Genomic DNA, 13,415 nt, shown 5'->3' on the forward strand with positions numbered 1-13,415 from the left:
CGCTTTTTGGAAATTAACATTTGTGATCAGCCAGAGGAGCAGAACCTGGAACTCGGGGAGCTCGGCCTGCCAGGAGAGATGCAGCAGCAGGGGTGGAAAGTCAGTGGGGGTCACGAAACCTGAGTTCCAGTCCCCACTCTCACCTCACGGCTGTCTGACTTTAAGCCAGCTGTTAGTGAGCCTCAGTTTCTTGCTAGTAAACACACGTGTGCTGCCGGTTTCACCCAGCCAGTGGTCCCCAACCTTTTTGGCACTAGGGACCAGTTTCATGGAAGACAATTTTTCCATGGATGCGGGGCTTGGGTATGGTTTCAGGATGAAACTACCCCACCTCAGATCATCAGGCATTAGTTCAGTTCTCATAAGGAGTGGGCAACTTAGATCCCTCGCATGTGCACTTTGCAACAGGGTTCATGCTCCTGTGGGAATGTAATGCCGCCACTGATCTGCAGGAGGTGGAGCTCAGGCTATAACGCTCACTCCTGGCCACTCACCTCCTGCTGCGTGGCCCAGTTCCTAGCAGGACATCGACCAGTACCCATCCACGACCCAGGGCTTGGAGACCCCTGACCTAGAACATTCTTTCATGTTGCAACAACCAGTGACTGCATATCTACTGTGTTAGTTTCCTAGGGCTGCTGAAACAAAATAATACAAACTGGGTGGCTTGAGACAACGTTATTTGATTGTGTTTCTGGAGGCTAGAAGTCCCAAAATCAAGATGTGTGCATGGCCACGCTGTCTCTGACAGCTCTAGGAGAGAGCCCTTTCTTGCCTCTTGTAGCTTCCGGCATGGAAGGCGGTGCTTGTAGTTGCATGACACCGATCCTCCGTCATCTTATGGCCATCTTCTCCCTGTGTGTCTTCATCATGTCTTCTCTCTATGCATGTCAACCTCTGTCCAGATTTCCACATTTATTTTTTTATAAGGGCACCAATCATACTGGATTAGGGCCTACCCTAATAACCTCACTTTAACTTGATTACCCCTATAAAGTCCGTATTTCCAAATAGCATCACATTCTGACATACTCGGGCTAGGATTTCAACACATCTTTTTGTGGGACACAATTTAACCCATAGCAAACAATAACACCTAGTGAGTGCAGAATTGGAGTGCACGGACATTACCTTTCCATGCTGGCCGCTCTCTGCAAAGCCTAGCTGAAAATCAAATTTTGTCACAAGTGTTGTGAGTATTTAGAAACCTCTGGCAGCACACGTAAGTCCTGATCTTTTGAAGAAAAATGTTCTGTAGGCACTGCACTAAGTACCCACATTCTTCCTGAGTAGTGGAACAAGGGAAAGACGTTCCCAGCAAAAGCAATGGCGTGAACCTGGCACAGGGTTTCACAGGGATGGGGCGGGGTGCGAGGGAGGCAGAGCTAAGTTTGAGGAGGTAGGTCGGGGCTGGCTTCCTAGGGGCTTTGGGTGCGGGATAAAGTGTGTGAATATTAGCCCTCGGGAGCCAAGGGGAGTTTCTAGTCAGGAGAAAAAGCATTTCCAAGAAGGTGGCCCCTAGCTGCTGTGTCTGACTGGAAGGCTTCGGCAGGGACACAGGGCAGGGCTTTTGATCTTTCTCAGATGTATCCTGCAGCTCCAGAAGGCATTCATGGCCCCTTTCAGCAGCTGGGACCACTCCAGAATTCTAGTATTTCCTGGACATCCTCTAGGGCCTTGGACTACACCCACCACACCACCCCTGCACTCTACCCAAGGTCCCGGATCTCTGAACCCCAGGAGTGAAGGGGCTGCAGATGGACAGATGGTCCCTTCCAGGGTCATGTCCCAGCTCAGGAATCTTAGACGATGGTGGTCCAGGAGCACGCCTGAAGCATGACCTCCAGGGGAATCCCGCAGCATCACTCTTGCTGTGAGCCAGGTTGCTAGGAAACACTCGAAAGATTCTACAGACCCTCCCTACTTGCTCTCTCCCATTGCCCTTTGCTCGAAGCCCTCTCTGCCCACACACTGCACCATGCCGTTAAGATGACGCCCTCATGTCTACCCAGAGCTACAGGGTGGCTGCCAAGCTGCCTTCTCCCCACTGTTGGAGGCGTGTGGTCCTGAGGAAAATGCTGCAGGCACGTTGGGGGCCTTCTCTTCTGTTCTCCTCTGTTGGGGGCAGACGTTCCCGAAGCCATCTTGTCATAGTGCCTAGATAATGTGTGTGTTGACCACAAAGAGATGTTGGCTGGCACATAACATTCTCTTTAGAGCCGTGCTGGAGCTCTTGTAGCTACCTGATTGGAAGCATCCAGAGATTCCAACAAGGAGGGAGATCACAGATGCAACTACAGGCTTTAGGAGTCAGGAAGTTCTAACCAGAAAGTAGAAATACGTGAGGAATCAGTAGGGAGGGGGGTGACATGGTGCAGCCTAAACACCCCAACCCAACTGTGTGGGTGAATCCCATACCCTCCAGTTCGCCTGCGGTGTCTTGCACAAATGACTGTGCTTCTGTGGGCCTTCGCTTCCTTATCAGCCAAATGGGGACCATAATAGTGCCTACCGCATGGGGGCGCTGTGAAAAGTAAAGCGAGTCAATGATTGTTAAGCACATAGAACAGTGCCTGACACGAGGCAAGCCCTAGAAAAGGGTTGGTTACCTACAAAACCATACAAAATGCAGGAATGGAATGTGAGTGACAGGGACAGTCTGCAAATTGAACTTGAAAGGACATCAGTCTCCAGGATGGTGGAAGGAGGCACCTCCATGGATATACCCAACATTGCCACAGATCTTTCATTCTTTATTCCTTTAATGAAAATTTACATTTCCTGCTTAGCTTTGAAAAAAAAAAGCCAGAACCCTTGAACAAACCACTGTAATACCCAGGCGCTGCCTCCAGCGCGATTTAAAGATGCTGGTGATTCCACTTTCCTTTATGGGTCTTGTTCTGAAAGTCCTGCCAGTCCAGGAAGGCAGCCTGTTGCAGCAGAGAACCAAATCAGCAGAAGGAAAGGGATCCATTTGCGGGGCAAAACTTGCCATTTAATTGGATTTCATAGTAGGATTGGGCTTTTCTGCTGCTTAAGATGGCCCTGGGAGGCCATGGCGCGATCCTCCATATGGGCCACCGGGCAGCATCCCGGGGAGGCGCTGCAGCTCCTGTGTCTCCTGCCGAAGAGGGGACCTCCCTGGAAGCCCTGAGCAGACTCACAGCTGGCAGCAGATGGAGGAGAGCCCCTCGCCCTTCTGCCTTGGCTGTTTTCCTCATCAGCCTGCCTCATACTCACAGCAAGGGCCTCTCCTCAACACCCAATTTTCTGCCTCTCCTCTGCTGGTTTTCCTTCCTGCACACTCAGAAATGCTGCTGAAAATCCACGCTTCCCTGGTGCTCCCCACAGCCGCCTTCATTACCAACCCAAGCAGGCCAGGGCTCTCCATGTGCCGCACCTGGAAGATAATATATAAGCCATTTGAAGCCTCATGCCTATGAATCCAGCAGCCAGTATAATAAAACACCAGGTTATTTCGTGTTTTATTAACTGCCTCTTCCCTTCAGTTTGCATAATAGTGAGTTAGATTTACATGCCGTTAAGACGGCTGTGCATTATTTTTAATAGAAGGTGCGACAGGCTCCTCTCTCAGCCCTGGCGCGTGATAAAGTAACCTCATCCAATGTTGATGAAGATTTCGTTCACACTTGCTGGGTCTGGGCAATGTCTTTTTTTCCAGATGGATACTCTATTGTAAAATGATTTCCCTCCATAAGCTTGACTCTCCGTCCCTCTCTTCCGTGTCATCTTCCTATGAACCGGATAAACTGCCTATTAAATTTAATTACGGTCCGAATGGCCACACATCTTGATCTCATGTTCCCCCAAGTGTACTGTATTCCACCAAGGTCCTTGAGGAAGGAATAAAATAAATCTGAAGGATGCGTGTCTACTCTCCACAAGGAATGTCATGGAAGGCACAGTTGGCCGCCATCATTTTTACGGTGTCTAGGGCACCTCGTGCAAACTCTCCTTCCTGGCTTTCCATGCAGACATTCAAAGCAAGAGCTAGTTTTATTGACTTCCTGTAGACTGATTTTAACTGAGGTGGGGAACTAAAGATACCAGTTTGAGAAACACAGTACCTCTCCTTAGCTGTTTACATTTGTCAGAGGACAACGTCAGCCTTTTGTTGGATGGTAAATTACAAATATCTCATTTTATCTGTAAATATCTTTGGCCGGGCACGGTGGCTCAAGCCTGTAATCCCAGCACTTTGGGAGGCCGAGACGGGTGGATCGCGAGGTCAGGAGATCGAGACCATCCTGGCTAACACGGTGAAACCCCGTCTCTACTAAAAAATACAAAAAACTAGCCGGGCGAGGTGGCGGGCGCCTGTAGTCCCAGCTACTTGGGAGGCTGAGACAGGAGAATGGCGTGAACCCGGGAGGCGGAGCTTGCAATGAGCTGAGATCCGGCCACTGCACTCCAGCCCGGGCGACAGAGCGAGACTCCGTCTCAAAAAAAAAAAAAAAAAAAAATCTTCATATGCATTCTAAATGAAAGAAGCTTCTGCAAACAAAAGTAAAGCATCAGTGCCATTATTACCATCCTAAAATAAAATTATCTCCAACACCTAATAGCTCATATTTCTCGTTTTCTCATATATATCACCATCTCTTTACAGTTTTTTTTTTTTTAATTAAAATTTAGATAAGGTTTACATCACGCAATTGGTTGTCAGTCTTCTCAGTATCTTAGGTCAGGTTTATTGCAGTATAATTTACATAATGTAATGTTTATCTTTTTTAAAGGTATAATTTGATGAGTGTGACAAAAGTACACAGTCACATAACCTGACCCCAGTCAAGATGTAGAACATTTCCACTGATCCAAAGAGTTTCCTTGTGCACCTGTGGTCAGTCCCCACCTGCATTCCTGCTCCTGGAAAACCACTGAGCTGTTCTCAATCACTATAGTTTTGCCTTTTCCAGAACGTCATATAAATGGAATCATTTTGTATGTGGGCGTTTATGTGTGCCTTCTTTGGTTTAGCATGCTTCCAAGGTTTATCCATGTGGTAACATGTATTACAGTTTCCTTCCTTATTAACGCTACCTAGCATTTTCAATGCAAAGTTGTAATCACAATTTATTTATCCACCCACCAGTTAATGAGCATTTGGGTTGAGTTGCTTTCAATCTATACATTTCTCTCTCCACTTGTTTTTCTCTTGCAATGTACTCATTGAAAAAACCGGTTCATTGGTTTTGTGGATTTTCTGGCATTCTAGATGTTGACAGCTGTACCCCTTTTGTGTCGTTTACCATATCCCTGGATTTCCTGAGGTTATATCTAGAGTCTCAGTTTGATTCAAGTTTGATTTTTGGCCAGAATGTTTCAGAGGTGGTGGTGTGTTTTCCCATCAGGGCATCAGCATGACAGGTTGCCTGTTTTTAAGAGATTAACAACTACTGATGGTCGACGCTTAGAGCCATTCGTTCATCAGTTAGAAAATGGTGAATCCTCATTCTTTCCTTGTTTGTTAGCTGGATAACTGCATGCAGAGAAACTCCCTCTCATCTGTTACTTGATTATCCAATGGTACAGGAATAAGATTTTAAGCATTTTAAAAAGATGAATCCAGCCAAATGCAGTGGCTCATGCCTGTAATCCCAGCACTTTGGGAGGCCAAGACAGGTGAATCATGAGGTCAGGAGATCTAGACCATCCTGGCTAACACAGTGAAACTCTGTCTCTACTAAAAATACAAAAAGTTAGCCGGGCGTGGTGGCACACGCCTGTAATCCCAGCTACTTGGGAGGCTGAGGCAGGAGAATTCTTTGAACCAGGGAGGTAGAGGTTGCAGTGAGCTGAGATTGTGCCACTGTACTCCTGCCTGGATGACAGAGTGAGACTCCGTCTCACAAAAAAAAAAAAAAAAAAAAGATGAATCCAGGCTGAAAAAAAATACAGCTGCTCCACCAACAAGCTGCCTGCTCAAGGCTGACATGTCACCCCCTTTAATAGGAAACACACTGAGTTTCTCCCCTCCTGTAGTGCTTCCCAGAAACTGTATCTGATGACATTTTCTCTCTGTCCTAGAATTCCAGTGCTGACCATCGAGTCCGACTGGACCTGGGCCTCTGGGACAAATTCAGTGAACTGGCCACCAAGTGCATTATTAAGATCGTGGAGTTTGCTAAACGTCTGCCTGGTTTCACTGGCTTGACCATCGCAGACCAAATCACCCTGCTGAAGGCCGCCTGCCTGGACATCCTGGTATGTGCTTTTTTGAGCTCTCAATGATGGGGCTGGGGAGGGAGAGCGGGCACCGTGGAGGGGAGGGGAGGGGACCAAAAGGCATTGAAGATCTCCAGAGGAGTTTTTGAGTTTCGACTCTAGCACTCACCTGACTTAGTAGGTGGACTCACCTAGCCTCTGGCTTCTTATCTGTGAAATGGGCTGAATTCCCATCCCTCAGGCTCACTGAGGTCTGCGAAGCTCAAATGAGCTGAGGTTGGCAAACTCTGCAGGTGAATGCTGGTCTGTTTCAGTCTTCCTGAATGTTTCTAAGTTCACCCCGGAGACCCTGATTTTTACAAGAAATAAAATAATCACATGTGCTGTCAGGACACCTGGCACCTGTAAGTTACCGAGTAACCATTGCCACTCTTCCTCAGGTCTGTTTAGCAAACAGGACACATAAACATTCAAGCTTCCTGTACGACCACCGCACGCAGGGACCTCTCTCCTCTTAAGTGGGAGTGCGTTCGTGTGCTTAATTATAGTAACTGTATTCGCTTTGCAGAATGGTTTATACCCAAAGCTGTGAAAAACCTAATAAAAAGGCAATGCTTTTACAGCACTTCAAAAGCTGATTTTACTTTCCCTACGTTCTGATGCATCCCTGGGAGAGGCTCCACCGGCCTCTCTGCATACATACGTCTAATGGGAGCTGCTCCCATCCAAGGAAACAGTCCCAGCCTGAAGTCCCCACCAGGGAAAGACAGGGTGGACATCCGTCCTGTGGAAGACAAAGTGTGCTGGCCCCCTTACCCTCTTTAAGGCTCTAGAAGCATAGCACGAGCAGGGCAGGGAGCCAAGGGGCATCAGGTATCCCCTTTGTACAGGTGAGGAAACTGAGGCCCACAGACATGCTATGACTGAATATTTGCATCCTCTAAAAATGTGTATGTTGAAGCCTTAATTCCCAATGTGGTGCTCTTAGGAGGTGGGGCCTTTGGAGGGTGATTAAGTTTAGGTGAGGTCACAAGGGTGGAGCCCCAAGATGGAATTAGTGCCCTTATAAGGAGATGAAGCCACCAGAGCTCCTTTCTCTGCCTTGTGAGGATATAGCAGGAAGGCAGCTGTGCCCTAAGAGGAGAGCCCTCACCAAGAACCCAGCCATGCCGGCTCCCTGACCTCAGACTTTCAGCCTCTAGACCTAGGAGAAGCAAATGTTGTTGTTTAACGGGCCAGGTCTCTGTTATAGTAGCCTGAACTGACTAAGAACAGGAGGGCAGGGGTCTTCCCAAGGTCACAGATGGGGGTGGTACAAGATCGGGGTGGAGTGGGGTATAGAGCCAGGGTGGTACTGGGCTACCTCCAGGCCTAAGAGGATGTAAAAGAGGATGATGAAGCATAAACAGGGGCCCTTAGGGACAGCAGAGATGAGAGAGTTGTGGGCCACAGTGAAAGAACCAGCTAGACCACCAGAGAGTAACAGAGACAATTTGACAAATCAATAATGATATTAACAATGAGCTATTAGAACAATGTACAAAAATTACTGGGTCTTTTAATGCTTTCCTGACAAAAACTTAAAATGTAACACTCAGTAGAATTTCCCCTAAACCTCAGAACGCTTCCAAGATATTAGCAGAGACTGGAGTTACCACCACAGTGTCTGAGTGGTCTGTGAGGTGACACACAGCAAATCAAGTCCACAGCAAGCAATGCTATGTCATTCTGACAGCCTGTATCACACAGCCACCCAGCAGGGCCTGGAGCCTTCCCAGTCCTCAGGTTCTGACCTTGACCTTCTCCTTGTTCCTTAATCCTTCTTTTGTCTAGTTGCCAGATGATGACCGTTTGTGATTCTCAGCCCCAGCATATGGAGTGAGAGGTATACTTTGAGATCCTCCGGGAAAGTGGCTTATTTCTGCACAGCCACACACTTAGTGATCAGGGTGCAGTCTCTACAAGATTTAAATCCCCTTCCTCAATTTAGAAATCCCCTTCCTGCCTCCAGCAGCTCTCTTTCCACATCTCAGCTTATACTGAATCCTGCAGCAGTCTTCCAGCCCCGTGGATCCAAGAATTCGCCATTAGCCCCTCAGTAGTCAGGTAGAACAGAAACCAATTTTTGTGACCTTGGCCAAGTTATTTAACTTCTCTAAGCCTCTGTTTACCTATGTATATAAAATAGAAATGCAAATCATTAAGGCACTAAATAAGGTAATTACTTAAATGGGATTAACTATATTAACAGCTGTAATACCTAGCATGCAGCAGGTACTTAACCAATGACGTTGACAAGGCCAAAGCTGGGTTAATGTGGGCAATTTCAGCCCTGTGGTGGGAATCAGGAAACTTTCAACCACTCCTTCCTGGGCCATGGGGGTGAGGAGTCTGGGTTGGGGTGCAATAGGCCAGCGAGGAAAATGTCCTGATAGTTAAAGGGCAAAGACCTCCAGTCACACAAGACAAAGCTCGAAGGAATACACATTTGGCCCTAGGCAAGAGCTTGTTTCCAAGAATTTGTAGCAAAGGCAGTTAATCACAAGATCCTGCAAGTACAGAAGTTCAAAGAGCATATTTTGAATGAGGATGTTAACTGGCACAGCTGTTTAGAAGAATCTTCTTATCTAAGTCATTGATATGTAGATAGAGTAGGACAGAGAAACCGAGAGGATGAACAGACAGACAGACGCAGGCTGAGGTTATTCTCAGACCCTAGAAAGGAAAACCCAGGCTCTCTCAAGGGTCACCAGCCCTGATTGAGTATGGCCTGTTCAGAGCCACGTGTCTCGTTGTGTCGTGTGTGGTCTCTCAACAAGACAAGGTAATATTTCTGACTGTGCGCCTGCCGGGGCCGCCGCTTTCCCAGGAAGATGCGGTCAGCTGTGGGACACGCAGTCGAGGCTCTCCGGGAAGGGTCGATTCAGAATCACGAGGTGAGGGCCCTCATGATACAGGCAGAGGATGGAAGGCCTCACCTGTCCTGCCCTTGCTCACCTTCCACGGGAATTTCCCATCCTCGCCTCTGCTCGGTGGGGACCCTTTGGTGGGCAGCCCATAGCCGGGCTTCCTGCATGAGGTTGGAGCCAGAAGATTCTGAGGCCACGCTTTGAGTTTCATGTTTTCCCACAGGAGCCAAGTAGCCAAAAATGTCTCTATTAAGATAGGCAGACTCTTCATAACCACTGCAGATGGGTTTTATTTTATGTTCACTCAAGAGTTGGTAGCATCCTAGGGCTGTGTTCAGGCAAGTGAGGGAGCCCTGGAGCAGGAGTGACCCCTTCACCTGGCTCTACCCTCATGTTTCCTTCTTGTTCAATCTCCTTTGTCTCCGTTTTGCCTTTTCTTCCACCCCCTCTCACCTGCTTCTTCTCCTCTGCAGTAATTAGGATCAAGTCTCTCTCAACTTAAAATAAAAATCATAAAAATAAACCTTGAGGTGGTCACACTTTGGTTTCTCTGCCTCTTCTCTCCCTCCACCCCTCTTCCCTCCCTCCCTTCCTTCTCCTCCTCCTTCCACAAATATTTGTTGATGACCTACTGTGTGCCAGGCACTATTCTAGGCTCTGAGGAGGCAGCAGAGGGAACCAAGCTGAAACCCCAGCCCTCACGGAGCCGACCTTCTCCTGGGGGGACACAGACAGTAAGGAAGCAGATACACGGATTAGACAGCGTCTTACATGCAACAAAGGAGGACAGAAGCAGAATCTGGGATGGAGCACAACGAAGGCGGGCTGGGGCTTGTTTCCGTAGCTCAGACACAGATGGCGTTTGAAGAAACCTGAATGAAGAAACAGAATTTCCCAGTGTTTCCCAGAAAGAGCCAGGCCCAGGAGAAGACCCTGATGGGAGGGGTGTGCGAGTCCTGGGGAGCCTAGAGAGAGTGGAGTTCAAAGGCCCTGGGGCAGAGGAAGCCCCGGCAGATTGGAGGAAGTGAGTGTGCCTGGAAGGGAGTGAGCCGGGGGACAAGACCTTCGATCCCAGAGTGGGGCCTGTGATCGTGCACAGATTCTCCTTCTTGGTCTCCTAAAGAGTCACTGGGTTTTGAGCAGAGGTGTACCGCGGTCTGACTTTTGGTTTAAACGTTTGCTCTGTCTCGTTATGCAGCACTGTGTCAATATTGCTTGAAGTCATGATTCTCACGCGTATTTACTGAGCACTTACTTCGTGGATGTGTGATGGCAGAGTGGAGAGTCCCTGTCCTGTTGCACTCTACAGTCAAGCTCTCCAGCCCCGCCTGGCCTGCTCCTACTTTTGCCACAGTATTTATCTCCTCCACTCAGCCCCCACCCCACCCCACTGCACCCCATCCTGGCTCCACACGGATCCTGCTCCCCTTCAGCTTGCCCAGCTGTTGAATGTGGGCTCTGAAACTAGCTTGCCTGGGTTCAAACTCCGGCTCTGCTGCTTACTAGCTGTGTGACCTTGGGAAAGTTACTTCCCTCTCTGAGCCTCAGTATCCTCGTATTTACGATGAAGATGGCAATAGCAGCTTCCTTTCAGGCTCTAGAAAGCATGCAGTGAGGTGGCACGTAGAGCTTGGAACAGTGTGTGGCACCCCACAGGCCTCAGTTACGCTGAGTGTTATTGTGAAGTTGCACTACGCCCTCAGGGGTCCTGTTATTGTCCACATTTTGCAGGCGAGGCAGCTGAGGCCCAAGGGGAAGCCAAAAACCCATAGAGCTCCCCCGAGAGAGTTTCCAGCCTCCGGATAAAGGAGGGCAAAATCGCTTTTGCAAAGTAGAAAACCTTGAGCAATTTTCGGATGAGAAAAGGACTTGCTTTGCCAGGGTTTGTTTAAAGACTGTGGTGGAGAATTCATTAAGTAGCTGTATTTTTTACAATGAAATTAAACCCTGTGGGAACACAGTGAGGGATAATGATCCACTTGTGATTCTGAAGACAGGGTTTTCATAGCAGCCGCCGTGGGCAAATGATGGGGAAAGCTGATATGCCACAGTGAGGCGTGGGCGGTGCAGCCAGGCCACTCCGCAGAAGCGAGAGGGGCCTTCCTTCCTGGACCGGGGCTCAGGCCATCTTGCCTCTGCCAGGGTTGCCCTCGTAGAAGAGCCATTGCCTGTGTTTCTCAAAGCTGGAACTTCAGAAACGCAACTGATTGTATTTGTCAACATGGGAGAAAGCTCAGAGAGGCGAAGCGACTCTCCCCAGGTCACACAGCTGGTAAACAGTGGAGCCAGATGTTGAACAGAGGCGAGCTGCCCTCAGAGCCCACATTCAACAGCGTGGGCAAGCTGAGGGGGAGCAGGGTCAGTGTGGAGCCAGGACGGGTGGGCGGGGTGGGTGAAGGAGGTAAGCACTGCGGTAAAACTGGGGGCAGGGCAGGCGGGCTTGAAGAGCTTGACTGGAAATTCTAGGTGTCCATCTGGCCCAACTCACAAGGGCGCCTCTCTTGGCTATATCACCTCCTGGCGCTGCCTCGAGCCTCAGTCAAGCTCTTTCCTGACCCAGAGCCTTTTTACATCCCATTCCCTCTGTCTAGATTGCCCACCCTCTTCTCCTCACATCCTTCCTGGCCTATTCCTCATCTCAGCCAAAATGCCATGTCTTCAGAAAAGCCTTCCCCGACCAGCCACCTGATTCCTTCCTCACACCGCGGGTCTGTCCCAAGCTCTTAAGGCACAGCGTAATTACAGGTGCATTTCCCAGCAGCTTCTCCCCGGTTTCTTGTCTCAGTGAGAGCAGGAACCATCTTAGGGTTGGTCGCTGTGGCGGAGTTCCAGGCTGGAAAGGGGGATTTAGCGAATAGTTGTGAATGAATGAATGGGCAAATGAATTAAAAGTCAAAATTCAAATTCCAGCATATATACTGCCTTTGGAATGTCACATCTGTTAAGGCTTCAAGATTTAAAGTCTTTCCCTACAAGACACACGACTTCCTGAGTCCTGCCACCCACCCACTGCCCTTACTGCCCCCAAGGAAAATATTCCCATGCCAGTCACAGCGGCACCTTGCTTCTGGTGACGCAAAAGTGATGGCCTGTGTGACTTCAAAATGTGATTTGTGGCTCCTGGAGGCCCTGGAGACCATAGCCATGGAGGGCCGTTCCCATGTGAACCTGTCGCTCCCTCTCCCCTTCCTGGGGACTCAGTAGAGACGAGAGCCCAGGCTGGTGGGGAGCGAGCTCTGGCCTTGGAGTCCCACAGCCCGAGCTCAGGCTTCAGCATTGCGCCTGGGCATCTGTGCCGTCATGAGGAGGCCCTGGGTCTCTCCTGGCCTCAGCTTACCCACCCGTAGATGTGGCACGATTACCGCATGAGGCACCAGGAATTGCTGTGGGGTAGCCAGTGTAGTGGTTAAGAGGGTGGGTTTTGCAGTCCAACTCCCTGGGTTCAAATCCCAGCTCTGCCATGTAGGAGCTGAGTGAACTTAGGGAAGCTAACTTACCTCTCTGAGCCTCAGTTTCCCCACCAATTGAATAAGTAGAATAGTAGCTCCTCTCCACTTAGGTTGCTGGAATAAAGAATTGAGTTAATTAGTTCCTGGCGCCTGGTGAGTGTTCCTCTAAATAAGCCGTAATCGTCAGTCTTGAGTAAGCCTAGGCTGCCCTTGTGAAGTGGTGTGTCTGAGCAGCTAGGCAATAGCACCTGGGGCTGCGCCGTCACGTTCAGCAGCTGCAAGGCAGTTGTGGCTCATGAGCACCTGGAAATGTGCCTGGTGTGAAGTGTGTATTGCAAAATAAACACTGTCTTTTAAGGACATAGTATTTAAACATGTATAATATCTCCTCAATGATTTTTTGTATTGATTACATGTTGAAACAAAAATAATTTGGATATCTTAAGTTAAACTAGATTATTAAAATAATTCCATCTATTTCTCTTAACATTGCAAAACAATGGCTACTAGAGTGCTGGTCTACAAAACAGACAGAGTGACAGTGACAAGGCTCTCCTGCTGCTTCTAACTTCTGTATTTTCTCCTCAGTGAAGGCAGGCTGGCTACAGGTCCCATTGGGGAAAACGTTCTGTTCCCATGAACTCATCACAACAGGCACTGTGTGTGCTGCATGTGTCATTGTTATTAGTATCTCTACTTAAACGTTGTTACTAGTATCACTACTTAAACATTCCCACAGGCATGTGGGGATAGACTGTCAAATCAGATCAGGATCTGCCCGCATGTTGCCAAACACAATCAGTATAGAGTGACCAAGATGGGTGAACAACCTGAGCTTTCTCCTTTGCCTGAAAACCGGGCAATCCCTTGA

At 48.8% G+C, this 13,415-nt stretch overlaps 1 protein-coding gene across 7 annotated transcripts in view; it reads left to right on the forward strand.

The window, feature by feature from the left end:
• Window positions 1-13,415, forward strand: part of RARB (retinoic acid receptor, beta) — a 449,839-nt gene that overhangs the window by 426,419 nt on the left and 10,005 nt on the right. For all 7 annotated transcript variants that reach the window (XM_011974803.1, XM_011974802.1, XM_011974807.1 and 4 more), the window contains one exon: window positions 6,049-6,225. In XM_011974803.1, coding sequence (XP_011830193.1) covers window positions 6,049-6,225 — 177 coding nt within the window. The remainder of the gene's footprint in view (window positions 1-6,048; window positions 6,226-13,415) is intronic.

The sequence above is a fragment of the Mandrillus leucophaeus genome, unplaced genomic scaffold, assembly GCF_000951045.1.
Source record: "Mandrillus leucophaeus isolate KB7577 unplaced genomic scaffold, Mleu.le_1.0 Scaffold149, whole genome shotgun sequence".
NCBI classification, from domain to species: domain Eukaryota; kingdom Metazoa; phylum Chordata; class Mammalia; order Primates; family Cercopithecidae; genus Mandrillus; species Mandrillus leucophaeus.